Raw genomic sequence first — 27,754 nt, forward strand, 5'->3', positions numbered from 1 at the left:
AGTCTCTGAGGCTTTCCAGATTCATAGTGGGGTCAAGCAAGGTTGTGTATTTGCCCCAACTCTGTTTGGGATCTTCTTCTCCTTGCTACTGAAACAAGCTTTGGGTTCCTCAACTGAGGGAATCTACTTGCACACAAGATCTGATGGAAAGCTGTTCAATCTTGAAAGACTCAGATCTAAAACCAAGACTTGGGAGGTCTTCATCCAACACCTCCTCTTTGCTGACGACGCAGCAATGACCACCCACCCAGAAGCCTATCTCCAAAACCTCAAGAACAGTTTTTCCAAAGTCTGCCAAGACTTCGGGCTTACCATAAGTCTAAAAAACTAACATAATGTGCCAAGGAGTTGAAGAAACACCCTCCATCAAGATCAACAACTATGAACTTGAAGCGATGAACAAGTTCATGTACCTGGGGTCCACTATCGCTGTCAACGTTTCACTTGAAATGGAACTCAACAACATCCACACTGGAAAAGCCACCACAAAAATGTCGAGACTTGAGCAAGTGGATATGGCAAAACAATAAACTGACAGAATACACAAAGATCTGTGTGTATTGTGCATGTGTTATCAGCACACTTTTGTATGGGAGCGAGGCATGGACCTTATACTCTCATCAGGAAAAGAGGCTCTACAGCTTTCATATGAATTGCCTTCATTGAATCTTTGGAATCTCCTGGAGGGACAGAGTCACCAACACTGAGATGCTCAAACGAACCAGCATACCCAGCATGCAAACACAGACGTCTTTGCTGGCTTGGGCATGTGTGCTAAATGAATGATGAGCGCATCCCAAAGGTCATCCTTTACAGCGAACTGGCATCTGGAAAAAGACCCAAAGGACGCTCACAATTGTGTTTCAAGGACGTGTGCGAGACCTCAAAGAAATGGACATGGATGTGGATAACTGGGAAGATTACACTCAGGACCGCAGTTTTTGGAAACAAAATCTTAACAAAGGTCTCACAGTTACGAGAGGAAGCAGTCCGGCTTAGCTAAGGAGAAAAGAACTCACAGAAAGCGGAGCCCAAAGGATCAAAACATCACCTTTAAATGTGAGAGATGCGTCAGAGATTGTTTCTCTCAAGTGGGTCTCTTCGGCGACAGCTGCCATAAAACCAATTGAGTAAATTCTTTACCTCTCAGGGACGCATATGCATGATCTCACGAGACTGAAGATGCCTATTGCTACTCATGTGTTAAACCCTGCATGCTGTAACAGCCTGGCAATATGGCCTAACACATCCACATTGATTTTGAAAACTTTGGGGCTTGAACAGACTGGTCCACTCTAAAATGACAGAAACATACCTGGGGTGTGGGATAAACCAGACTTGCCAAGAGTAGCCCCAAGAGGAGCCCCAAGAGGAAAAAGGCCTGGGGAAGAAGCTTAGCTGAAGGGTTTCCTACAGAAATGCATTTGGAAGTAGGTACTGTAAGGAACCAAGAATGTCAAGGAGTGACAGACTCCTTGCAAGTAGTCTGCATGTGGGAATAATTTGTGTGAACAGACTAGAATCCAGAACAGTCACTATGTTTGAGATTCGGCGTTGTATGAATAAAGCAATTTCAAGGAGAGGTGATTTTGGTTAAGACTTGAAGAGTTTGAAGTGGGCTGAGGCAAAAGAGTGCCTGATTACAGATAACTTGTTCCTTCAGTCTGGAACATATTAAACCCTCTCTTCACATGAGCATTTTGCCCAATGTGCAGACAGTTTAAGCCATGAGCCATAAGTCCGCAAAGTATGCGCAGCATAACTGCAAGAACACATTGTTTTAAAGATGTCTGCAAGTGAGCCATGCTTGCTGTAGATAGTCAAGAATAAACATTTATGTCTAGTTCTCCAGAGCAGAGTCTTCCACTTTGTGTGCTAAACCAACACGTCTTTTTGGACAAAAAATTATTTCACATTATTACATTCACAACAACAAAATTAGGACTTAGAACCTTTTAAAAGACACTTACTGCAGCGATGTCATTCCTTTTAACCATTCTTGCAATGTGAAATAACCCATGTTTTGTGCATCCAATTTCCAAGCTAGAACAAGCATAACTACCTATTTAAAAAGGAGACAATATTAGGATGGAGGGGGACAACAGATTTCTTGAACAGTTATTACTATTTGCTTGCCAAATCCTTTTATTCAGTTTACAGTAAGAGCCATTCAAATATGAGTGAAACAGGCAGGATGTTGAAACTCCTACTACTGAAAAATTAAAATAATTTTTTAAAAAGTTCTACAAATTGAGTACACCACTCATTTATTCAGAAACACTTCTATATTAAATTACCCTTTCTAGCCTACCTTTCAATTTGTTAAGCCTATGTACAAAGCCCATCAAACTACATCTTTAAGCTTTGGAGCAGGAACTGTCTGTACAGCATCTAACATGACTGGGCCCTAAAGGGTATGACAACACTGCTATAAAAAACAAGAAGAGCTGAGTCTCAGAGCCCAGGTCAGCTGGCTTGGGCTACGGGGCTATAAAACTGCAGTGTAGATGTTCGGGCGTAGGCAGCCCAGGCTCTGAGATCCTCCCCTCTAGTGAGGTCTCAGAGTGCAGGCTCGAGCCCGATCCTCAAAGGCTATACTGCAACTTTATAGCCCAAGCCAGCTGACCTGGATCAGCCGAGGCTGTGTCGCAGGTCTTTTATCACAGTGTAGACATATCCTAAAACTCTGCTGGAATACAAACAGCAATGACTATTTACATAAAGAGTGGTCCAACTCTTGACTCCAACTCTGAAGTAATTTAAGGTGATTGAAACCCTCCTTTACCTAGCTGTAGGTAGGATTTATTACAGCATAAAGGCTCTCCTGTGAATATAAAGTTTCTCAGTTACTATGGTTCTTCAAGAAAGCATTACCTCTGTGTATCTCACTTGTGGATTGTGCCTCCCAAGTATTGCAAAACTTCTTATTAAACTTATTAAACACTACAGCTGTGGCTTATTAAAGCTTATTAAACACTGCAAGTATCAGAGGGGTAGCCGTGTTAGTCTGAATCTGTAAAAAGCAACAGAGGGTCCTGTGGCACCTTTGAGACTAACAGAAGTATTGGGAGCATAAGCTTTCGTGGGTAAGAACCTCACTTCTTCAGATGCAAGTAATGGAAATCTCCAGAGGCAGGTATAAATCAGTATGGAGATAACGAGGTTAGTTCAATCAGGGAGGATGAGGTGCTCTGCTAGCAGTTGAGGTGTGAACACCAAGGGAGGAGAAACTGCTTCTGTAGTTGGATAGCCATTCACAGTCTTTGTTTAATCCTGATCTGATGGTGTCAAATTTGCAAATGAACTGGAGCTCAGCAGTTTCTCTTTGGAGTCTGGTCCTGAAGTTTTTTTGCTGTAAGATGGCAACCTTTACATCTGCTATTGTGTGGCCAGGGAGGTTGAAGTGTTCTACAGGTTTTTGTATATTGCCATTCCTGATATCTGACTTGTGTCCATTTATCCTCTTGCGTAGTGACTGTCCAGTTTGGCCAATGTACATAGCAGAGGGGCATTGCTGGCACATGATGGCATATATAACATTGGTGGACGTGCAGGTGAATGAGCCGGTGATGTTGTAGCTGATCTGGTTAGGTCCTGTGATGGTGTTGCTGGTGTAGATATGTGGGCAGAGTTGGCATCGAGGTTTTTTGCATGGGTTGGTTCCTGAGTTAGAGTTGTTATGGTGCGGTGCGTGGTTGCTGGTGAGAATATGCTTAAGGTTGGCAGGTTGTCTGTGGGCGAGGACTGGCCTGCCTCCCAAGGTCTGTGAAAGTGAGGGATCATTGTCCAGGATGGGTTGTAGATCACTGATGATGCGTTGGAGAGGTTTAAGCTGAGGACTGTAGGTGATGGCCAGTGGAGTTCTGTTGGTTTCTCTTCTGGGCCTGTCTTGTAGCAGGAGGCTTCTGGGTACACGTCTGGCTCTGTTGATTTTGTTTCTTTATTTCCTTGTGTGGGTATCGTAGTTTTGAGAATGCTTGGTGAAGGTCTTGTAGGTGTTGGTCTCTGTCTGAGGGGTTGGAGCAGATGTGATTGTACCTCAGTGCTTGGCGGTAGAAGATGGATCGTGTGGTGTGACCGGGGTGGAAGCTGGAGGCATGAAGTTAGGCGTAGCGGTAGGTGGGTTTTCGGTATAGGGTGGTGTTAACGTGGCCATCGCTTATTTGTACGGTGGTGTCTAGGAAGTGGACCTCCCATGTAGATTGGTCCAGGCTGAGGTTGATGGTGGGGTGGAAGCTGTTGAAATCATGGTGGAATTCTTCCAGGGTCTCCTTCGCATGGGTCCAGATGATGAAGATGTCATCAATATAGCGTAGGTAGAGAAGGGGTGTGAGTAGATGAGAGCTGAGGAAGCGTTGTTCCAGGTCAGCCATAAAAATGTTGGCATATTGAGGGGCCATGCGGGTGCCCATAGCGGTGCCACTGGTCTGGAGGTATATATTGTCACCTCACGCACAATTATTTCAAATTTGGTGACAATATATACCTCCAGACCAGTGGCACCGCTATGGGCACCCGCCTGGCCCCTTCTCTACCTACGCTATATTGATGACATCATATTGATGCAACCACGCACCGCACCATAACAACAACAAAGGTAGCCATCTTACAGCAAAAAAACTTCAGGACCAGACTCCAAAGAGAAACTGCTGAGCTCCAGGTCATTTGCAAATTTGACACCATCAAATCAGGATTAAACAAAGACTGTGAATGGCTATCCAACTACAGAAGCAGTTTCTCCTCCCTTGGTGTTCACACCTCAACTGCTAGCAGAGCACCTCACCCTCCCTGATTGAACTAACCTCGTTATCTCCATACTGATTTATACCTGCCTCTGGAGATTTCCATTACTTGCATCTGAAGAAGTGAGGTTCTTACCCACGAAAGCTTATAAACACTACAGCTGTGGCTCAATCAAATGCTCTCACACATGAAACATTTGGAGCTAAAGGCTATATAAAAGGACCATGTGGCCCCAACTCCTTCCACTTAATCAGAGGGTCTCATGAGGGAAAAGCTCTGAAGAATAGTGTACTGGTAACACAACTATGCAGAGCCAACATCCTCAAAAATCATAGTAACTGCTAATCTACTATTTTTCTTTATGGTGGTCACTGCATACTCCCACTTGGGGGAGTCTACCATGCACCACAGGAACATGGGCTGGTAAATTCTAATTAAACAAAGATTGCAGAATTGTTCTTCTACAACATGCATGAAATCTAGATACCAAATCTAGAGAGTAGTGTCAAGTTAATGTCTAAATCAGTCCTACAGATTTTCAAAATGGAAATATTTCAAGGCTGCACCTGCTGCTGCCTTAGCCCTAAGAACTTCAGGTACTGTCACCCTAGGTAGCATATAACAAACCTGAGTACACAGTCTAATCCATTTAGGATATGCTTGCCCTTTGAGCTAAGGTATTTAGCCCCTCCTGCCGCCTGCAGGACCCAGCTACATTCTAATTTTAGTACATAAGCTCTATCAGAGCTACCACAGGTATGTCTCCTTGAGCTGAAATTGAGACCTTCCAGCTTGAAGTGTAGGCCTACGCATAGATGCTGAGTGAAAACGGCACTCTTTGGAATGAATGTCAAAAGATACAAAAAACATAGCCTAATTCCTAAATAGCTTAGTCCTGCCCAAACAAAAACTCAAGACCTTTTTGAGATCTCTGGTATGAAGCTTAGATTCCCCAGGTGAGAAAGAAGGTTTGGAAAAAAAATACCAGGAGATTTAGTTCAGGAACTCAGACACCACTTTTGAGATACATTTGGATTAGGTGAAGGGCAACTGTCCCTGGGAAACAGAGTGGAAGGAAGATCAGCCATTAAAGCCTTTTCTAAAAGCTATTAATGCAGTTAAAGACTCTGTTGCTAATTACAATTACAATAATATTTTCCCCAAGAGCTCAAAAGTTGAGTCCCACCATGAACCACAAGGATTTAGTGAGTTATTACACTACAAAATTGAGTTGTGTCTTGTATTTTACACAAATCTCTTAGTACAAAATTATAATTTTATCTAGCCAGATTTCATGCTTTAAAAATCCCACAAAAGTCAAGTCAAGAAGCCAGACTGTCCCGTTTTCTTGTACATGACAGGTATATTATTTATGAATTTTAAAAGGTCTTTTCTAATTCACAAGACATTCCTGACTGTAAGATATACATGTTTTCTGTATCACTTGTGTTTCAAAATCAGGTGGATGAGATTAGCAAATTTTCAAACAGGACAATATTTCCCCCCTCAGAAATATGAAACAAATATATGAGCCCAATAATGTGCATACCCAATTCATTTCTAAATTAAAACTCTAGGATAGTTTCAATTAAAATAAACACTAACTTTTTGGAAGGTTTGAGCTTTCAGAGGTTAATTTACCCATTTTCAGTGAAGGCAAGTAATTTTAAGGTGTGCCATGCCAAAGCAACAAAATAAACCTGCTTGGTTTATGCTCCTCCATTTAACAATGGTTTCTTCAATTTTCCATTTCAAAATGTTTCAAACTTGGATGATAAAAGATTAAGAGATACAAGCCAGGCTAACTTTGGTGTCTTAAGCATATTTTGGGAAAAGCATAAACTTACATTTTCTGGTTCAACTCCGATATCTTCACAAAATTTCTCCATGCCTTCAGGACCTACAACGTCATCAGTCCCTGCAGGCAAATGACATTTCACAATATTGTTATTTAAATTAAAATTTACTGAAAGCACATCACTGCTGTAAAAGAGAAGTGTTCATGCAACATAAGCTGAACTTCTGTAGAATTCAGTTTTCTTTTTGACATACACAAATATTTACCCTTCACAAGAAGATATTAAACTATGCTAAAAGTTTACACCTCTGGCCAGGTGTAAGAAGAGAGAAAGAAAATATCAACACTATCCTTCATTTCTTTTTTAACTTGTACCACGGTACCCAGTAATTGCAGCAATTGTGAAAAGTGAATAAGGAAGGTACTGCAGGACAAAGACTTCTGAAACTGGCTCAGTACCAAAGTGCTGCTATACTGGGTGAACTGAACACAGTGGTTATTGGAACTTTCTAAAGGCTCAAGCCAGGAAACAAATTGGTTTAAAAGTTATCTTAATAGTAAGCAGACAATAAATCTTAGTTTTATTGGAATGCAATAAGTTTTTTTAAAAGGAGAGAATACAGCTAACGAATATATATTATACTAGTATGGGATTGACACCCCCAGAACCTAATGCACAATTGACTACTTTATATTAACAGTAACTATCTTCTCCGGGTCATTTAAAAAAAATCTGAAATAAGATTCTCATGCCCATTTTTATTTGCACTGCAACAATACCATATCACACCACATTATGGAGACTTCACATACACCCCCCCCCCCCCATAAAACCCTGCAAAGTAATTGCTATGTAAACAGGCTTCAGAAAATATAACAGCAAGAAGAGCAGCAATCAAATCAAGACTCTACTTCACAATCTCTGCAATACGCTGTGTGAAAACTACTAGAGGCATATACTAGTAATAGTCAAACAGGCTTGAAAAAACAAAGTTTTATAATGAGAACAGCAGCTGATCCTTCACTATTGTGTTATAGTCAATCTTATATCAGTCTTAAATATTCAGTACTCAATTTAGAAGTAACAGGCTTTTAATTATACACATTTCCCATCTTTCTTTCCCTATCTTCCCATTATCCCCCTCCCCCCCAATTCAGCCACCTCAAAACATACAACAGTTAAAAAGATTTCTGCTATTTTGTAAGGGAAAGTCACATTAGGAAAAGGGCAGTATCAACAGTGGGTTTGTGTAAAAGAGAAAAACCTATGAAGTAAACATACAAGATCCTCATTTGAAAATTTGTTATCTAGGAGTGTTATAACACCATGAACAAAACTATACCCCCTCCTCCCTGCCTTCTTCTTAGCACCTCTGCAGATGCAGCAAGTGGAAAACCAAAGTTCTTTCACACACCGCCATCCGCTCATCCTTCTTTCTACTGAACTCTTGCCAAGAATGAGTTATTCCAGTAGTCAGAACAAGAATAGAAAATCCACACAGCCATCAAGAAAGGCACAGAATCTGGCAATAGGGTGCCTGCCTTTCTCTCTCTCTCTCTCTCGACTGTCTCTCTTCTCCCAACCTGCCAGACACAAAGACCTCAGACTAGTTTAGTTCATATAAATCATGTTTTGCTTTAATAGCATCACCATCAAAAATTAAGTGGTAATTTATTAGCTGCACAGATGCCAAAAAGGAATGGAGATGAGAATATTTAATATTATGCATCCAAACCAGCACCTGCAAAAAGAAGACTACGTCATTTACTACCTAAAGTTCTAGGTATGCTTTCAGAGAAACTGCCCAAGGTCCCCATTTCTCTATCTACCAGCTATTCAGTTTCCCCTTCAGTGTTCTTTGCAGTACTGTACTATAGAATTATTTTCTCCCATTGCAAATAGCTTCCTTTAGGAGAGTTTTGTGTATTATACAGCAAAAATAGCAGGTCACTGCCTGTATGTTATCAGACGATGAAGTATATTATAATAATGGTCCTAGAAGAAATTGCCAAGTCAAGTCCTGTTCAATATACAATAGTGAGAACGAGGCTAAAATATACCCTTATGTTCAGTGATGAAAAATAATTCTAAGGAAAGACTCCTTGGGGAAATGTGATCTCAGTAATCAGTTCCATTTTCTGCTTAGAATTGGAACCGGATTTAGAAGTGACAAACTAAATATGGCTAACCTCCTTCCCCTTTTAAAATGGGGCCTATGTCAGCAGGTGTCTACGCTTCTCAATGGTAAGGGGCCAGAGCTCTAAATCAAGAAGTTAAACAAACTTCAGTTGGAAACATAATTTAATGTACAGATATTAGCAATAAATTCTGGTATAGATTTTAGCAATAAACCACAATTAAAGCTTGATTTTGTTTAATGTACAGTTACTAATTTATTTGTAATTGTGTGCAACTTAAAACCAAAATAGTGATATATTATTATCTGCATTTGAAATGTTTCTTGTTTGGGGAAAATATTGTCTTCAGTGTGCTAATTATTCTTTCCGACACTGGCACATCTTAAGTTCTTTGGCATCTGTCTATAAACAGGATTCTTTTTTATTCAAGGATTCTTTTTTAAACTCTTTGCTTTACCAAGAAACCTCTGTATTCACATTTAAATTTCTAGGAAAAATCTCATTTAATAATGTCTTTAAATTTCAGTATAAATTTAGACCGTTGTCAGGATTAGGCATTGGTACATATCAGCTTACCTGCGTACTCATAGAACCATTCTAAGCATCTCTTACTTGAAAAAACTTCTTCCTCTGTCTTTATTCTAGTCGACTCATATTTTCTATACATGCTAAAAATGGAGAAAATAAATAAGTAATTTACATTTAAAAAAACAACTTTGTACTCAAGATACAGTTAGCCAATACAAATGCAATATCATTTTCCTAATATGGATAGTTTAATCTTAGGGCTTCTGTTTTTCAGGGTTTATTACGGTAATTTCATTTTGGGGGAGTCTATTTTTTGGAAATTTTTGAGCTTTATGTAGATGTCCAAAAATTTGTATATACTGTAATGAGTTTGTATATTATACATATTAGTCATTATAATATTATATACTGTAATGAGTAATCTCTCTGTAACGTTCTTTAGCACACTTTAACATAGTACGGTTTCAACCAGCACTACATTAAAGCACACTAGGGAAGTTTCAATGCACATCAATAGGGGCTACACCGACCAGTTAATGCGCAACATATGAGTGCGCTTTAGAAATCACTCTCTGACAGCGTGCACTACTGATCCATGTAGACAAGCCCTTAGATACTAGTAACCATTTCCAGGTTTACTGCATGAACACCAGTTTGTTTTCTTTTCTTTTCTCTTCCAGAATCGGGTGTTTTATTGGTGTTTACCAGTTAAAATCTCAAATCAGAAGCCCTATTTAATCTTTAGCATTTTACTTAACATCTTGCCCACAGATATCCACTTATTCTGTTAAGCAGTTGTGTAAATAAGTACCATAAAACTAAATATTAGAAATACTGAATGTACAAATAAAGCTTGTTCTTTCAAAGTTTGGAACTTTTTCAGCAACATTGACTAGATGGCTCAAGGAACTGTAATGAGCTCTTCAGACCTTCATCTACAGATCATTGGTTTAAAATCCAGCTCAGGCTGATAAGTGACCACCAAAAAAACCTGCAGGGTAACCAAATGCTATGTGAGTTTGTTAGAGAGCTTTCCCTTCACACCCACAGGCGCCGACTCCGTGGAAACTCCAGGGCTGGAGCACCCATGGAAAAAAATTAGCGGGTGCTTAGAAACCACTGGCAGCCAACTCCTCCCCCAAGTGCCTCCCGCCCACTGGCAGCCCCCACAAATCAACTCTTCCCCCTCCCTCCCAGCACTTACCGCCTCCTGCGATCAGTGGGGTGTGCAGGAGGCTCTGGGAGGAAGGCGGAGGAGCGATGATGGGGCATGCTCAGGGGAGGGGGTGAAAATGGGTGGGAAGAGGTGGGACAGGGAGGGGAGTTGGGAGAAGGGATGGAATGGGGCCTGGGGCAGAGCAGGGGCAGAAAGATGCGGGTGGAGGCTTGGGAGGAAGTGGGCGGGTAGAGGCGGGACCTGGGACGGAGAGGGGGGTCGAGCACCCCATGGGCCTATGCCCTCCCTGGTTCTTGTTACACAGACAGAAAGCAGAAGACCAGAAATCCGAAGTACAGGCAATGCAATATTTATTGGGGTTAATTTCAAGCAAGCATATCCATAGCTCTTCACCAGGGGTAGGCAACCTATGGCACGTGTGCCGAAGGAGGCACGCGAGCTGATTTTCAGTGGCACTCACGCTGCCCAGGTCCTGGCCACCGGTCTGGGGGGCTCTGCATTTTAATTTAATTTTAAATGAGGTTTCTTAAACATTATAAAAACCTTATTTACTTTACATACAACAATAGTTCAGTTATATATTATAGACTTATAGAAAGAGATCTTCTAAAAACGCTAAAATGTATTACTGGCATGCGAAACCTTAAATTAGAGTGAATAAATGAAGACTCGGCACACCACTTCTGAAAGGTTGCCGACCCCTGCTCTACACACTGGCAGAGTCTGTTTCCAAGTGTTTCATAGATTCTAGGACTGGAAGGGACCTCGAGAGGTCATAGAGTCCAGTTCCCTGCCCACATGGCAGGACCAAATACTGTCTAGACCATCCCTGATAGACATTTATCTAACCTACTCTTAAATATCTCCAGAGATGGAGATTCCACAACCTCCCTAGGCAATTTATTCCAGTGTTTAACCACCTTGACAGTTAGGAACTTTTTCCTAATGTCCAACCTAGACCTCCCTTGCTGCAGTTTAAGCCCATTGCTTCTTGTTCTATCCTTAGAGGCTAAGGTGAACAAGTTTTCTCCCTCCTCCTTATGATACCCTTTTAGATACCTGAAAACTGCTATCATGTCCCCTCTCAGTCTTCTCTTTTCCAAACTAAACAAACCCAATTCTTTCAGCCTTCCTTCATAGGTCATGTTCTCAAGACCTTTAATCATTTTTGTTGCTCTTCTCTGGACCCTCTCCAATTTCTCCACATCTTTCTTGAAATGCAGTGCCCAGAACTGGACACAATACTCCAGCTGAGGCCTAACCAGAGCAGAGTAGAGCAGAAGAATGACTTCTCGTGTCTTGCTCACAACACACCTGTTAATACATCCCAGAATCATGTTTGCTTTTTTTGCAACAGCACCACACTGTTGACTCATATTTAGCTTGTGGCCCACTAGCTAAATTCCATTCCCAGCTCTGATGCCACAGAGCATTTACGTATGTCCCTGTTCTCAGCTCTGACACCGCAGAGTCTTTGCCTGTGTCCCTGTTTCCTATTCCCCCCACCGCCTTCTTAGCAGCCCCATATATACCTGCAATGCATGCCCTGGTCCCACCTCTTACAACTTATGGTCATGTTCCATTTTGGATGGTCATGAGTCTGGGGTCTTCGTCCCACCTCTTTTGTATACCATTGGAGGGATATGGAGTGAGGTTGTGCACTGACCAAGGCCAGGCTTTTTTCTTTGGCCCTTAGTGTGTCTTATGCCTCCCCACCAAACCTCCTTTCCCCTCCTAATGGACGGCTTGACCTTGGCTTGAGAGAGGAGCCAGCCAGCCTTCCAGCGTATGCTCATCTAATACACTCCCACCATCCCCAGTAACACTTTAACTGTTCTTATCTGTTCCCATTATACTATCAAATCCATCTGGCTAGGCAGAAGCAACACACAGTGTCTTTGTTCACACATATTAGTAAGGATATGGATGTATCAAAAATAAAACAGGCAAACAAGACCCAAAATTCTATCTCATGTGAATATACAGGCCTGAATCCTGCATTATCACTAGCACTCCTAACAGAGTTGGTGGTCTCAGTTCAGTTCCTGAACTGCCCTTGTAACAATACACGCAATAATGGCAAATTCTGCAGAAAGTCCGCAGCCAAGGACACAACTAACTTCGCTGCCTCCTAAACAGAAACTCTCTAGACTCTGGGTAGAGAAATATAGAAAAACTTGAAGTGTCTTAATCTTTACTGTATTTGTTCAGCAGCAAAACAAGAGTATCATGAATTTCTATTACTGGTGACACAGGAAAGCCATCACAAACGCTAAAATAGAACGGTTAGTTACACTTAAGTAACTAGGGTTTTTATGGGAGGGGGAAGATGAGGGGTTTGGGAGATAATGTTGTCAGTGTGTATCTCACTGTAGATGCGAGTACTTTTTTTGTTTGATTAAGAGTGCCCGTTAGGGCAACACATGCACAGTATGCCTCCTCATGCTCTCATACAAGAGCAAAATGGGGGGGAGGAATGGAGGCTATACCATGCTCCCACAGTTTCCTTGCAATTCAAAATCTGTGTTGCTGAGGACTCTGAAAAGTGGGGATGGAGGGCGGGTCATGGGATCCCCAATGAGTAGAATATCTCAAAGAATCACAGTTACTGTAAGGTAAGCAACCACTCTACCTTTCAGCCTATGACCTAGCTGCCATGTCAAGTGCATAACATTTAACAAAAGTTGGGAGGTTACTCAATGTAGTTGCCTTGCAGATCTCAGAGACTGGGACATTTCTGAAGCAGGCCAACAATGCTGCCTGTGCCCTGGTGGAATGTGCCTTGACGTTTGGAGGGAGTGACTCACCAGCCAATTGATAGGAGGTGAAAATGCAGTGGGATCCACTTTGAGATTCTTTGCAAAGAGAGAGCTTGGCCTTTCAAGGTGTTAAATATGGCCACAAGGAGGCAGGGACAGAAAGGCAGTCCTGTTGAGGTTACAGAGCAAGACTCTGGAGACGTTGAAACTATGCAGCTTCTTCACAAAACTGCATTCAATGCCAAGAGAGAAGACAGGTATGGTGATGGACTGGTTCATGTAGATTTCCAAAACCATCTTTGGGATGACTTTGGGATGTAGCTTCATCACCACCTTTTCTCTGTAAAAGAATGGGTAAGGCAGGTTGGCCCTAGAGCTCTGAGCAGTGGTTCTCAATATGTGGCCCACGGGCCATTTGCAGCCCAATCAGCACACAGCTGCAGCCCATGTGACATCCTCAGGACCATACAGATAATATATATATTGTGTAGATGAGGCCCAGTAACACATAGAGAGCTGCATATGCAACCCACAAAGGTAAATAAGGTCAAGAACTACTGCTACAGAGGCTGGACCAGTACAGCTATGCTTGCAGAGTCCCCTAGTGTAGATGCTGCATAAGCCAGCAGAAGGAGAAATTCTGCTGGCATAGCTACCCCATATCCCTTAATGACATTAGCTAAACCGACAGAAGCACTCTCCTGTTGGCATAGTTGCAGCTACATCATGGATTTAGCTGACAGTTGTCAGAAGGGGTGTGATTTTTTTCCCCACACTCCTAGCCAACACATCTATGCTGGCAAATCTTTGTAACGCAGACCAGGCCTAAACCCCCATGTGTCTGATATCAAGACAACTTGTGCTCAGTGTAAAGGAATGAAGGGGTTTCTGAAAGTTGTGCTCTCTGGACTGAGTCTGCTGCAGCTCTCAAACATGTCATCAAATCTGTTCATGTGTCGAAGAAGCAAAGTGCATTGCCGAGGAAGAGAAATACTGGCAATCTCATATCTTGGGCTCTTTTTGGCATGATATTGCATTGTAGTGGTGGTAAGACAGTGTGCACTGTGTCTGGGCTGTAGCTGGAGATGCTACTGTTTGAATTACAGAGAAGGGGTATCAAGTATCAGAGGGGTAGCCATGTTAGTCTGAATCTGTAAAAAGCAACAGAGGGTCCTGTGGCACCTTTAAGACAAACAGAAGTATTGGGAGCATAAGCTTTCGTGGGTAAGAACCTCACTTCTTCAGATGCAAGAGAAGGGGTATAAGTCCCGAGAGCATGTAGAGTGTCTCTGGAGTCCTTCAGCATGTGCATATCACTGTCTTCTCCCTAAACAGCTCTGAGTCCTCAGAAGGCAAGTCTTCAATCATGACCTACACCTCTCTCAGGATGTCCAAAACTTGAAGTCACAATACATTGTGCATGGTCACTGTGATGGCCATAGACCTGTCTAAGACGTCTTAATTATAGCCTTAAGCTATTCGCTGCTGTCATGAAGCAGCTTTGCAGAGAAGAGTGTCAACCAGTCATATTTAGCCAGTACTGCCTGGCAATTATCCACCATCATTTTTAGCAAAGCCAAGGAATACAATTTCCTCTCAAACAGGCTGAAGCATTTGGGGTCTTTGTCCTTCTATGTACTTTTGTTCAACCTCAACTTTTCTTGTATGGCTGATACAACTAAAGAGCCTAGGTTGCGGTGGAGTGTAGAAGTAATCAAACCCCATACAGGTTAGTGGTATCCAACGTTCCCACTAATTTTTTCCATCCATGTGCAGAATGAATTTTGTTATGTGCAGCACTAATATCAAGGTAATGTGCAGATGTGCACCAGTACAAACAACAAACAGATATAAAATATATATTCTTAAACAGTTCATAGGTATGGAAGAAGAAGGAAGACTATTAAAACAAGGGATAATTAACAAGGTGCACTGCTTAAGATGTTTATTTAATATGAAATCAAATAAAAAGAAAATTAACACTGCCCTTTGAGTACATGTATTTTATCATCCTTTCTAACAACTCAAGCTAGTAAACACACCAAAATGTGGCATACTGAAAACGGCTACATAAATAAAACAAAGTCATGGGCATTAAGTAAAAGCATAAAAAATATGCTCATCATATGGTGACAGTACAGGGGAAGAGAAGAAGAGGTAGACAGAAGCAGAGATGGATTGACAACATAAAAGAGTGGACAGGAATGGACTTTGCGGAGACTCGAGCACTGACACACAATCACTAGGTGTGGAGACAGTTGGTTGATTGCTCATCAATGATGATGCCCCAACGACCAATGTGATTATGGGAGTGATGACTATGATAAAAAATATGCGCCAGAGGCCCAATTTAATAACCTACTCCTACCATAGACCATTAAATCTTCAGGGAAAGCTGCTCTCAAAAAATGAAGCATCTGCCAAAACACTAGCATGCTACAGACTTTTGCAGTACACAAAACTATCCCTCTTGCGTGCATATTATCTGCAGACATAGCTCAGCTTTAAGATGCTAAACAAACCTATGAGTCAACTAGAAATAGTCATGCTCTCATCGCAAATATTAATACAATATTTTCTGATATTAGAAAGGAGAGTAAAAGGCATTCACTTCGGCTTATGCAATTTCTCTGGGATGTCAACTCTTAATTTGATTAATACTGCACACACATAGAACAGTAAAAAAAAAGTAATAAAGCAACACAGACAGCAAGCAAAACCACAAACAAACAAGTGACAACATTGAAACTATGAAAGGAAGTAAAACATCAAGTGGTTGGTTATGGGTATTTTACATTAGTGTTTAGGACCTACGCTGTGCAAGTTCAACAGAGCCCTGTAGAAACAGGCAGAGAGAGAGTGAGTGTGAGTGTCCAACTCAAAAACTCAAGCATAGAAGCCCTGGAGCACAGAAATACAAGGCTTCACAGTTTGCACAGAACCCTGCTTTAAAGAGCTTGCAAATAAGGTCTTCATCCTACAAAACACCTAGCACCACACTAGTGCTTGCTACTTATGAGTCAACGGGAGTACTCTGAAGAGCCAGAACTATACTACATAGCAAAGACCTCTCCCCAAACTTATTTTAAAATTTGATGGAAATCATTTGTCTGGCTGCACCTCCGTGCTGGAGGGGGGACATGTAGCTGCTTCTGGGAGCTGCTTGAGGTAAGCGCTCCCCAGAGCCTGCATCCCTGACCCCCTCCCATGCCCCAACCCCCTGACCCAGCCCTGATCCCCCTCGCACCCTCCAAACCCCTCATCCCCACCCCCACCCCAGAGCCCGCACCGCCAGCCGGAGCCCTCACCCCCCCCTGCACCCCAACTCCCAATTTTGTGAGCATTCATGACCCGCCATACAATTTCCATACCCAGATGTGGCCCTCGGGTCAAAAAGTTTGCTCACCCCTGATATAACCTCCTCAGAACTCTAGGAAGAGGACAGATTACTAACACTTATCTACAAAAGCAGGCTAAATGCTTTACAATTAAAAAAAAACCACAATAGAAGTCAGATCCTCCATTAAGATCTGCTAATGCAGAATCCCTGAGCCTTCTCTCTCTCTCTGCTCTGGATTCGTCTCCCTCCAATCAGACTAAATCTTAGCCCAGTCTTTCTAACATCTCCCGACAGATGTCCACCAGCTGTCAACTGAAACTCAACATGGCCAAAAGTAAGCTCTTCATCCTTCCCTCCTGATACTAGGTGAAAAATATTTTGGTCTAGAACTGCAGAGGATTCACTGTTTTGTGTTTGCTCTATAATTCTAACAGTGGAAAATAGCAGGGGTGCCACATTATTCCTTCCCCATCATATTATTCCTGGCATATTTCAGGAAAGTACTGAAAGCATTTTTTGTTGTGGGTCATGGCAAATAAGTCAATTTTTGAGACTCCACGACACCAAAATTAATTGTGGAGAACAACAGGGTCCATTTCCCATTCGTGTTTCTGCGACAATGTTCTGCTGAGCGTGTCCACAGTGGTATTCTCCACCCGGCGGGTAGGCTGATGGTATAATGATGCTCTGCCAAATGCACCAGTTCCATAGTGTCACTGCTTCTGCACAAACAGATGGTGATCTCACTCCTCCCTGGCAGTTTATGTAGAATATACATGCTGTGTAGTCAGTCATGACTTTCATGTTTGCCTTCATCAAATGGTAGGCAAGCATTTCTAACTGCTCTGAGCTCCAATAGGTTGATATGTAGTGTTGATTCTAAGGGGGACCATTTGCCTTGAACCATGTGATCGCATATCCCCAATCCAGTAAAGATGCATCTGTTGTCTGTATCAACACTGGAGGTGGTTGCGTGAAGGGTACCCCTGTGCAGACGTTCTGCAGATCTTTCCACCTTTTGAGAGTCTTTGGCTATCAAGGCCATTGACAGTAGTTTGTTCTGTCTGTCTCTTTTTGGTGGATATACCATTTTGAGTCATGCCAGAAGGCAACGCACGTGGAGCCTTGCGTGACTTATCACAAAGGTGGTCTGCTGCTATGTGCCCGAGTATTTGAAGGCAATTTCTGGCCAAGGTCTGGGGGCTGATGTGAATGATTGATTAAGATGGTTAAGGTGCTGAATCTGTGTAGTAGTAGGAAGACATTGGCATTTACCACATTGAGATAGGCTTCTATGAATTCTAGCTGTTGTACTAGAGTCAGAGCCGATTTTTGAGCATTCAGTTATAGTCCCAACTGTGTGAATACATCTATAGCAGAAGTCCCCAAACTGTGTGGTCCCCTAGGTGGGCACAGAAGAATATTCGGGGGGCACGGAGGAAATGCCATCCAGTCCCGCTCCAAACTCGCTCCGGCTCCAGCCCTGTGCCCTAACCCCAAACTCACCCCCAGCTGCAGCCCAGCCTCGTCCCCCTTACCTCTGTCTGCGCCCCCACGCCAGTTGCGGCCCTGCTCCTGGCCCCGGAGGAGGCACAGACAGGGGTAAGGGGGGGCATGACCCTGAAAAGTTTGGGGACCACTGATCTATAGTCTTTTGCGTAGTTAACGGGGCATCATAGAAGGATTGTGCCTTGAGTAGACAGTTGTCTAGATATGGATGAATCATGATCTCTGATTTGCAAAGATGGGCTGCTACAACAGATAGGACCTTTGAGAACATTCTGGGTGTGGATGATAGGCCGAATGGAAGCATCTTGTATTGAAAATGGTCTTGACCCAAGGTGAATCTCAGGAACTTCCTGTGGGATGGTGGAATCACGATATGAAAGTTAGCATCTTGTAGGTCGAGGGCCAAGAACCAGTCTCCCTGGTCCAGAGATGGAATTATTGCTTCTAATGTAACCATCTTGAATCTTTGTGACTTTACATATTTGTTTAGAAACCTCAGATCCAGAATGGGTCTCCATCCTCCATTCTTTTTCGGTATCAGGAAGTATTTGGAGTGGAAACCCTTCCCTCTGTATTGATTGGGAACTGGTTCTATAGCACCAAGGTTTAGGAGAACAACAAGGAGTCTGGTGGCACCTTAAAGACTAACAGATTTATTTGGGCATAAGCTTTCGTGAGTAAAAACCTCACTTCTTCGGATGCATAGAGTGAAAGTTACAGATGCAGGCATTATATACTGACACATGGAGAGCAGGGAGTTACTTCGCAAGTGGAGAACCAGTGTTGACAGGGCCAATTCAATCAGGGTGGAGGTAGTCCACTCCCAATAATAGATGAGGAGGTGTCAATTCCAGGAGAGGAAAAGCTGCTTCTGTAATGAGCCAGCCACTCCCAGTCCCTATTCAAGCCCAGATTAATGGTGTTGAATTTGCAAATGAATTTTAGTTCTGCTGTTTCTCTTTGAAGTCTGTTTCTGAAGTTTTTTTGTTCAATGATAGTGACTTTTAAATCTGTAATAGAATGACCAGGGAGATTGAAGTGTTCACTTACTGGCTTTTGTATGTTACCATTCCTGATGTCCGATTTGTGTCCATTTATTCTTTTGCGGAGGGACTGTCCGGTTTGGCCAATGTACATGGCAGAGGGGCATTGCTGGCACATGATGGCATATATAACATTAGTGGATGTGCAGGTGAATGAGCCCTTGATGGTGTGGCTGATGTGGTTGGGTCCTCTGATGCTGTTGCCAGAGTAGATATGGGGACAGAGTAGGCAACGAGGTTTGCTACAGGAATTGGTTCCTGGGTGGTGTTTCTGTGGTGTGGTGTGTAGTTGCTGGTGAGTATTTGCTTCAGGTTGGGGGGTTGTCTGTAAGCGAGGACTGGCCTGCCTCCCAAGGTCTGTGAGAGTGAGGGATCATTTTCCAGGATAGGTTGTAGATCGTGGATAATGCGCTGGAGAGGTTTTAGCTGGGGGCTGTATGTGATGGCCAGTGGTGTTCTGTTATTGTCCTTGTTGGGCCTGTCCTGTAGTAGGTGATTTCTGGGTACCCGTCTTGCTCTGTCAATCTGTTTCCTCACTTCCCCAGGTGGGTATTGTAGTTTTAAGAATGCTTGATAAAGATCTTGTAGGGGTTTGTCTCTGTCTGAGGGGTTGGAGCAAATTCGGTTGTATCTTAGGGCTTGGCTGTAGACAATGGATCGTGTGATGTGTCTTGGATGGAAGCTGGAGGCATGTAGGTACGTATAGCGGTCACTAGGTTTCCGGTATAGGGTGGTGTTTATGTGACCATCACTTATTTGTACTGTAGTGTCCAGGAAGTGGATCTCTTGTGTGGACTGGTCCAGGCTGAGGTTGATGGTGGGGTGGAAATTGTTGAAGTCCAGGTGGAATTCTTCAAGGGCCTCCTTTCCGTGGGTCCATATGATGAAGATGTCATCAATGTAGCGCAAGTAGAGGAGGAGCACTAGGGGACGAGAGCTGAGGAAGCATTGTTCTAAGTCAGCCATAAAAATGTTGGCATACTGTGGGGCCATGCGGGTACCCATAGCAGTGCCACTGACTTGAAGGTATAAGTTGTCCCCAAATCTGAAGTGGTTGTGGGTGAGAACAAAGTCACAAAGCTCAGCCACAAGGCATGCTGTGGCCTCATCAGGGATACTGTTCCTGACAGCTTGTAGTCCATCCTCATGTGGAATATTGGTATAAAGTGCTTCTACATCCACGGTGGCCAGGATGGTGTTTTCAGGAAGAACATCAATGCATTGTAGTTTCCTCAGGAAGTCGGTGGTGTCTTGAAGATAGCTGGGAGTGCTGGTAGCATAGGGTCTGAGGAGAGAGAGTCCAAATAGCCAGATAATCCTGCTGTCAGAGTGCCAATGTCTGAGATGATGGGGCGTCCAGGGTTTCCGGGTTTATGGATCTTGGGTAGCAGATAGAATACCCCTGGTCGGGGTTCTGGGGGTGTGTCCATGTAGATTTGTTCCCGTACTGTAGCTGGGAATTTCTTGAGCAGATGGTGTAGTTTCTTTTGGTATTCCTCAGTGGGATCAGAGGATAGTGGCCTGTAGAATGTGGTCTTGGAGAGTTGCCTGGCAGCCTCCTGTTCATAATCCGACCTGTTCATTATGACTACAGCACCTCCTTTGTCAGCCCCTTTGATGATCATGTCAGAATTGTTTCTGAGGCTGTGGATGGCATTGCGTTCTATACGGCTGAGGTTATGGGACAAGTGATATTGTTTGTCCACAATTTCGACTCTATGTAGAGGTCCAGTCTGTCATTTCGACCGTCAGGAGGAGTCCACACAGAGTTCTTCTTCTTGTAGTGTTGGTAGGAGGGTTCCTGTGGGTCAGTGCACTGTTCAGTGGTGCGTTGAAAATATTCCTCGAGTCGGAGACGACGAAAGTAGGCTTCCAGATCACCGCAGAACTTTATCATGTTCATGGGGATGGTGGGACAGAAAGAGAGTCCCCGAGATAGCCCAGCAGAAGAGTCTGTCCTAAGTGTGTGGTTGGAAAGATTGACAATGTTGTTAGATGAGTTGAGGGTACCATTGTTATAGCCCCCAGTGGCAGGTATTAGTTTAGATAGATTACTGTCCTTTTTCCTCTGTAGAGAAGTGAAGTGTGCATTGTAAATGGCTTGTCTCATTTTTGTAAAGTCCAGCCATGTGGAAGTTTGTGTGGAAGGTTGGTATTGTATGAGAGTCTCCAGTTCTGAGAGCTCATTCTTGATTTTCTCCTGTCTGCTGTACAGGATGCTGATCAGGTGGTTCCTCAGTTTCTTTGAGAGTGTGTGGCACAGTCTCTCACCATAGTCAGTGTAGTATGTTGATTGCAATGGATTTTTTACCTTCAGTCCTTTTGGTATGATGTCCATCTGTTTGCATTTGGAGAGGAAGATGATGTCTGTCTGTATCTGTGCAAGTTTTTTGTTGAGGTTGATGGATTTCCACTCCATACAGCTAAATTTAGTGCCTTGCATGGTGTCAGGTATCAGGGGGTAGCCATGTTAGTCTGTATCTACACAAACAACAAGGAGTCTGGTGGCACCTTAAAGACTAACAGATTTATTTAGGTTTAGGAGACTATTTATTTCCTGAAGCAGCAAGCTCTCGTGAGAAGGTCCGTGAAGAGGAACGGAGAGAGAGGATGGGTAGGCAGGAGGGAGGTAAAGTGGACTGAATAACCAATGGAGATGATCTCCAGTACACATTTGTCTGATGTTATCTTTTCCCAGTTTTGTTGAAAAAGAACAAGACGGTGTTTGTAGGGTAGATAGTTTGAGTTTTGCAGCAATTGATGATGGGAGTGGTAGCCTGGCGCTTCAATCAATGTCTCAAAATTGATGTTTCAACATTGAGGACTGTACAGTTGAGGTTTGGGAGGCTGTCGGCTTTCATTTTTCCATCCGCTGTCTTTTCTGCTGAGGTTCATAATGTCTCTGGTGTGGAGGGAACTGGGTCCGTTAGAATCTTTCTTTTGTCTGCGATTTGCTGTACTTCCTTTTCTGTGCAGGCATGTAGATCCCTAAGCAGTGCAACGTGGCTCGAGTCCTTCAATGTGTGGAGTGAAGAATCTGTCTTCTCCGCAAAGAGTTCAGATCCTTCAAACGGAAGGTCCTCCACAGTTGTTTGGACTTCTCTTGGGAGACTGGAAAGGTGAAGCCCCAAAGCTCTCCTCATTACTAACACCATTGATATGGAGCAGGCAGCTGCATCCGTAGTGTTTAATGTGATTTCTAGTACTGTCCTTGCCAGAAGCTGGCCTTAGGCAATGATGGCTTGGTACTGCTCTCTCTGATCATTTGGGAGATGTTCAATAAAGACATTAAATTTCCCATAATTGATGTGATTATATTTCGCCATCAAGGCCTGATAATTTGCATATTTTTTGTCTGCTCGTTTGCATGTTGGCGTTATCATGGCTGTCGTTTGCCAAATGATTTTGGCTAGGTCTAGGAAGTCCTCGTTGACCGGGAGTGCAATACAAGCTAAAGTATGCAGGATGTCCAGCAGCTTGTGTTGCAACGTCTTCACTTCAAGGGGGATGTGAAGTGAGTCCGCCACTCTCCTGGTAAGGTCCTGAAATTGTTTGAAGTTGTCTGTCTGCCATAGTTGGTGGAGGGGGCGTGTAAACGTCCGGTGCGGGGGTCGGGCCCTCTCAGGGGCCGTCGGGGGCCAGGCCGGCTCACTACACGGCCTGGATCGGTCTCAGGGTTTCGCCCCTCTGGCAGGGGCTAGGCCAAAGGTACACGGCCTCTGCAATGAGCTCCTGCTCTCTGTCAGGGTCCGGCAGTAACTCAGGCCCGGGCTCCGGTCCTCACTGCCGGAGCTGGGGATTACAAAGTCAGTCAAGCCCCCGCGCTAGCTCAGGGCGGGGCAATAAACAATAGTTTGGGCGCTCAGCTCCGTGGATCAGGAGCTGAGCCCTGACAAACTCAGGACGTCCCAGGCCCTTATTCAGGGGAGGGCAACCCCCAATAGTCCAGGGCGCTCAGAACCTTCCTTCAGGCTGAGCAGTAAAGTCAGGGGTTCAGGCCCGGCCCTCAATCAGGGCGGGGCAGCACACAATAGTCCAGGGGGCTCAGAACCTTCCTTCAGGCTGAGCAGTAAAGTCAGGAGTTAAGGCCCGGCCCTCAATCAGGGCGGGGCAACAAACAATAGTCCAGGGGCTCAGGACCTTCCTGCAGGCTGAGCCCAGGCAGAGTTAGTAGGCCCAGGCCCTCAGTCAGGGCGGGGCAACAAATAATAGTTCAGGGGTTCGGGCTCAGGTCTGGGTATCAGGAGCTGAGCACGGACAAACTCGGGACGCCCCAGACCCTCAGTCAGGGTGGGGCAACAAGCACTCGTTCAGGGCAGCAAACAATAGCTCAGTTGCGGTGCCAGAGCGCTGGCTGGAGGGGGAGGCTGCCACCCGTTAAGTGGGGTGGCAGGGGGGACACAGGCCCACCCACTCCACTGTGTCCCAGCCCGGGGCCCTAAGAGCGGCAGTCAGTCTGCCGCTGTGTCGGTGGGGTCCTGACCGCAACACACCGACATTGGTTCGCTCTCTGTTGTAGCTAGACTGGGGTCAGCTACCCCCGGGCTGCTTTCCATTTCCCCCTCCATTGGTACCTGCTCCTCGCCGGGCTCGACAGCGGGGTCCCACACCATGGGTTCCTCAGCTCGCAGAGGGTCGTCTGGGTCGGGTTGCTCCTCCGGTCTCCGGTCAGGGGGGCGCTCGGGCCCCTCCTCGGGGTACCGTGCTCGGGGCAAGTGCGGCCAGTCTACGTCGGGGTACCTTGCTTGGGGAAGGCTTGGCCAATCCGCGTCGGGATACCTGGCTCTGGGGAGGTCCGGTCGGCCGGCGTCCAGGTATCTGGCTCTGGGGAGGCTCGGTCCGTCCGCGTCGGGGTACCTGGCTCTGGAAAGGCTCGGTCTAGCCGGAGCTCGCACCGGCACGTCTGGCCTCTCCGGCCGCTGGGCTCTAACTGAGAGCTGGGGCCTGGCTCTTATACTTCCTGTCCCGCCCCTTGACTTCCGGGGGGCGGGAACAGGTGGCGGTGGCTCCGCCCACTTGGGTGCCAATTCAGGCTCCTCTCCCTCAGGGGCCGTCGGGGCCCAGGCCGGCTCACTACAGGGCATTATTGCTTCATCTGGAGAGGATGATGAAATGTTTGCTGCTGAAGTGATTTCTTATCCTGCCTTGCCTCCTGGTCCTCAAAGGTCTCCTCTTGAGGATCTGGGGTCTAGAAAGGGAAGCTGAGGGAGACTGCATTCCTCTATCTCTATGGGAGACACTCAAGGTCCTAGAGAACTGGTGTCTATAGGATACCCATGGGGAAAAAATTGCCTAGGGAGGTTCTGGGATCTCCATCATTGGAGATTTTTAAGAATAGGTTAGACAAACACCTGTCAGGAATGGTCTAGATCAGGGGTTCTCAAACTGGGGGTCGTGACCCCTCAAGGGGTCGCGAGGTTATTACATGGGGGGGTCGCGAGCTGTCAGCCTCCACCCCCAAACCCCGCTTTGCCTCCAGCATTTATAATAGTGTTAAATACAAAAAAAAGTGTTTTTAAATTTGTAAGGGGGGGGTCACACTTATAGGTTTGCTGTGTGAAAGGGGTCACCAATAAAAAAGTTTGAGAAACACTGGTCTAGATAATACTGAGGTCTGCCATGAGTGCAGGGGACTGACTAGATGACCTCTCGAGGTCCCTTCCAGTTCTATGATTCTATGAGTCCCAATACAGCCATTGGGGTGGTACAAAGGGCATGGGTGGTGGTGCACAAGGGTGTCCATACCAAGTGGTTGGGCCTTGTCTGTCCTGTCAGTATTGTGTTTCTAGGTGATATGTCTCTTGACAATGCTCTGGGAAGCTTTGCACTGAGACAGAAGATAAGTGATCATCATCACCCTCTTCTTCTTTGCTCAATAGAGGTGGAGATGATAAAGAGGCCGGTGGTGAGTATCTCGGTACCACAGGGTATTCCAGAGTCTGAGATGTGGTTGGTACCACTACATTGGTACCGAGTAGTAGGGATTCCAGTGTTTCGGAGGCCAAGAGGTCCTCGGAGAAATGGAATTCCTGCAGTACTGTGGTGGTAATCAGTCTGTCTCGAGTGGCCCATCGGTGATAAGGAAGTTAGTGGTATTTGTAATTTTCTATGCCCCAGCCCTGAGCCCTCTCATACTCCAAACCCCTCAGCCCCACCCCCGCCACATGAATTTTGTTATGTGTACCAGTATGGAGGTGATGTGTCACACATCACCTCCATATTGGTGCACATAACAAAATTCATTCCACACATGGGTGGGAAAAATTAGAGGGAATACTGCTACTGACCTTCCTCAGCACCCCGGATTTGCTCGAGCTACCAGATGCAAAGTGACATTCTCTTGTTGCACTTTTAGGAATTACTTCAGCTTGCCACGCGATCTGTATTCCTTTCTATAGAATCTGTCAGAAGCCAGGGTTGTAAATCTACTTTTCCAGTGATTCTGAATAGCCTCGAGTCCCTCAAGAAGTTGCCCACTGTAGCACTAAAAGAGTGACATTTATTTGAGCATCTGATCTCAGTGAGCAAGATTCCACTATATGTACATGAAACAGATTCAGCTCCTACTATCATTTTCAGGGGGAAGCCTTTAGTCTATAGGATTTTTAGGCTGAGGGACTCTCTTTATAATATTATTGCCACTGTTAGCATTGCTTGTGAAATACATGGATGGTGTCAAACAAGACCTCATAATTTTATGTTATTTTATTTGTTTTTGTTATTGTGCTGATGCCACCTGAGAGCTTTCATACCCAGGGTTGAGGTGATGCTATCCTGTAGCTCTGATTCAGGCAGCTGATCTTCCTCCCCTACGCAGGAAGAAATCCCCCTTTTTTGTGTGCATATACATGTGCACCCGATAATTAGCATGTCTGTAATCTGTTCTTTTCTGCATTAATCTGTCATGCTACACTCCATGGTGAGAAGGGGAAAAAGACACTGAGGATTATCCACCATGCTGCATTCTGAAGACAAGCAAGGGACCAGCACTGGCTTAATTTAATATCCACTTTGGGAGTTTGTCCCTATGAACAGACTTCAGAGGAGAGATTAAAATTGGCCTCAGATATGGCTCCAAAATATTTTAAGTGGCTAGCAACCTCCTTGCCTTAAGAGAGGCTGGGCTTCTTGTCTTTCCCACCCTCTATATGGGGTCTTTCTGTATCTTTCATGGAACGTAATGGCATTCAAGAATAGGCTCCCCAGAGACTGTAGTTTTTATTGTATGGAGTCTATATGGGCCAGATAGGTCTGTTTACCCTAGAGACTTTAGTCTGGGATATCAATAAGGAACACCAGAAGGTCTGTTACCAGGATGGCAAGGGGGTAGTAAACTTGGCCCAAAGGCCCCTTTAGTATACTCTCCAGGGCTGTCTCCAGTGCCCTCCATCTGCAACTTGAGTGGAGATAGAGGGGCAGAAGGCAGCTGAGTTCCACAGTGAGCTCTAGGCAATGAGGAACAATTTTCCACCTAACACCGCTCTTCTGGCATTACTCCAGACGGACAGAGTGAGGAGCTTTTTGCTCCTGGAGCCAATCCTGCCTGCCTCCTTTCCTGCTTGGGAAAAAGGAGGGGGAGAGAGGCAAGGCAAACCCACCTAGACTTGTGCTGGGGTCAAAAGGAACAGGACTGAACTGTGTGACAGAGAAGACTGAGCTCCCCAATGAGATCTTTGGTAAAGAGTGTGTAAAAGCAGGAAAGACAGGTCTTCCCTTTGCCTCTCAGCATAACTTGCTCCCTGAAGCCTGCAGGGGCAACAGACCCTACCACAAACACCTCAGAAGGAAAAGCACAGACAATGGAAATCGCTCCTCAAAAGACAGACGTAGTCCTGGGACACAGCTGGGAATTATCGACAAATTAGTCAGTCACATTTTTATAGTCAGAAATATGAACTAAAAGATGAAATTTTCCTCAGAAAAGCTCGGAAGCAGGGAGGTCTGGCTGAGCCACTGGTGGCTGTGGGTGCAGATAAAACTGGAAAGAACTTCAAGAATGGGACATTCCCCTGCTACCAGTGAATGACAGGTCTGATTCTACCCCAAAGCTAAAAGCCGATTGAAATACATTTGCAGAGTTTAAGATGAAAAGAGCTATTTGTTACACATCTAAATGTGGAGAGACACAATGAAGACCCTTAAAATTACACCTGCAGAATATTTTTAACTTCTTTACTTGTATAACACACACACTAGCATTACCTTAGATTATTAAAACAGAAAAATGTTAGAAATGTAATTAGCTTTTTACTATTTGTTTACTATTTGCACTAAGGTCAGTTTCCTTTGTTTCCAGACAGCACTGCTTTCTGGATCTCATGTACTGTCTCAATGTTTTGGCAGAGGAAATGTTCAATATAAAAATTTCTATTAGGTTTTGTGAAAAAGAAATATTGTTTCTGGTCTCACTTCATTATTCTATTTGCTATTTATATGTGTACATTTGCCACATTCTTATAGATATGTTGTAATATTCCTTGTGCATCCTGTTTTACTTTTTAAATTTTATTATTTCTGAAAATTGGTAAAAAACTGTTTAAAAAAAAAAAGACATATATATTGCTTTTTGTTCTTGTTAGTACTGCATAGCCAACAAAGCAAAGAAAAGGGGAGCTGGATTCTATTCCCTTCATCAGCATCAACAGATTTATTTTAATAAGTTCCAAGTCAGTTACACTTGTGCAACCCCATTAAACACAATGGAATTGCCCAGACATA

General features: G+C 44.3%; 1 protein-coding gene across 6 annotated transcripts in view; it reads right to left on the reverse strand.

Annotated features, from left to right (window-relative positions):
• The window catches only part of DCUN1D4 (defective in cullin neddylation 1 domain containing 4), a 75,020-nt gene that overhangs the window by 16,193 nt on the left and 31,073 nt on the right, over positions 1–27,754 (reverse strand). For all 6 annotated transcript variants that reach the window (XR_004645788.1, XM_034770977.1, XM_034770976.1 and 3 more), the window contains 3 exons: positions 9,257–9,348; positions 6,591–6,661; positions 1,971–2,062 (listed from right to left, as the gene is read on the reverse strand). Coding sequence is in view for 5 of the 6 variants with exons in the window: in XM_034770977.1 (XP_034626868.1) it covers positions 1,971–2,062; positions 6,591–6,661; positions 9,257–9,348 (255 nt within the window). In the remaining variant the exon portion in view is untranslated. The remainder of the gene's footprint in view (positions 1–1,970; positions 2,063–6,590; positions 6,662–9,256; positions 9,349–27,754) is intronic.

Source organism: Trachemys scripta, chromosome 5 (genome assembly GCF_013100865.1).
Source record: "Trachemys scripta elegans isolate TJP31775 chromosome 5, CAS_Tse_1.0, whole genome shotgun sequence".
Taxonomy (NCBI): Eukaryota; Metazoa; Chordata; order Testudines; family Emydidae; genus Trachemys; species Trachemys scripta.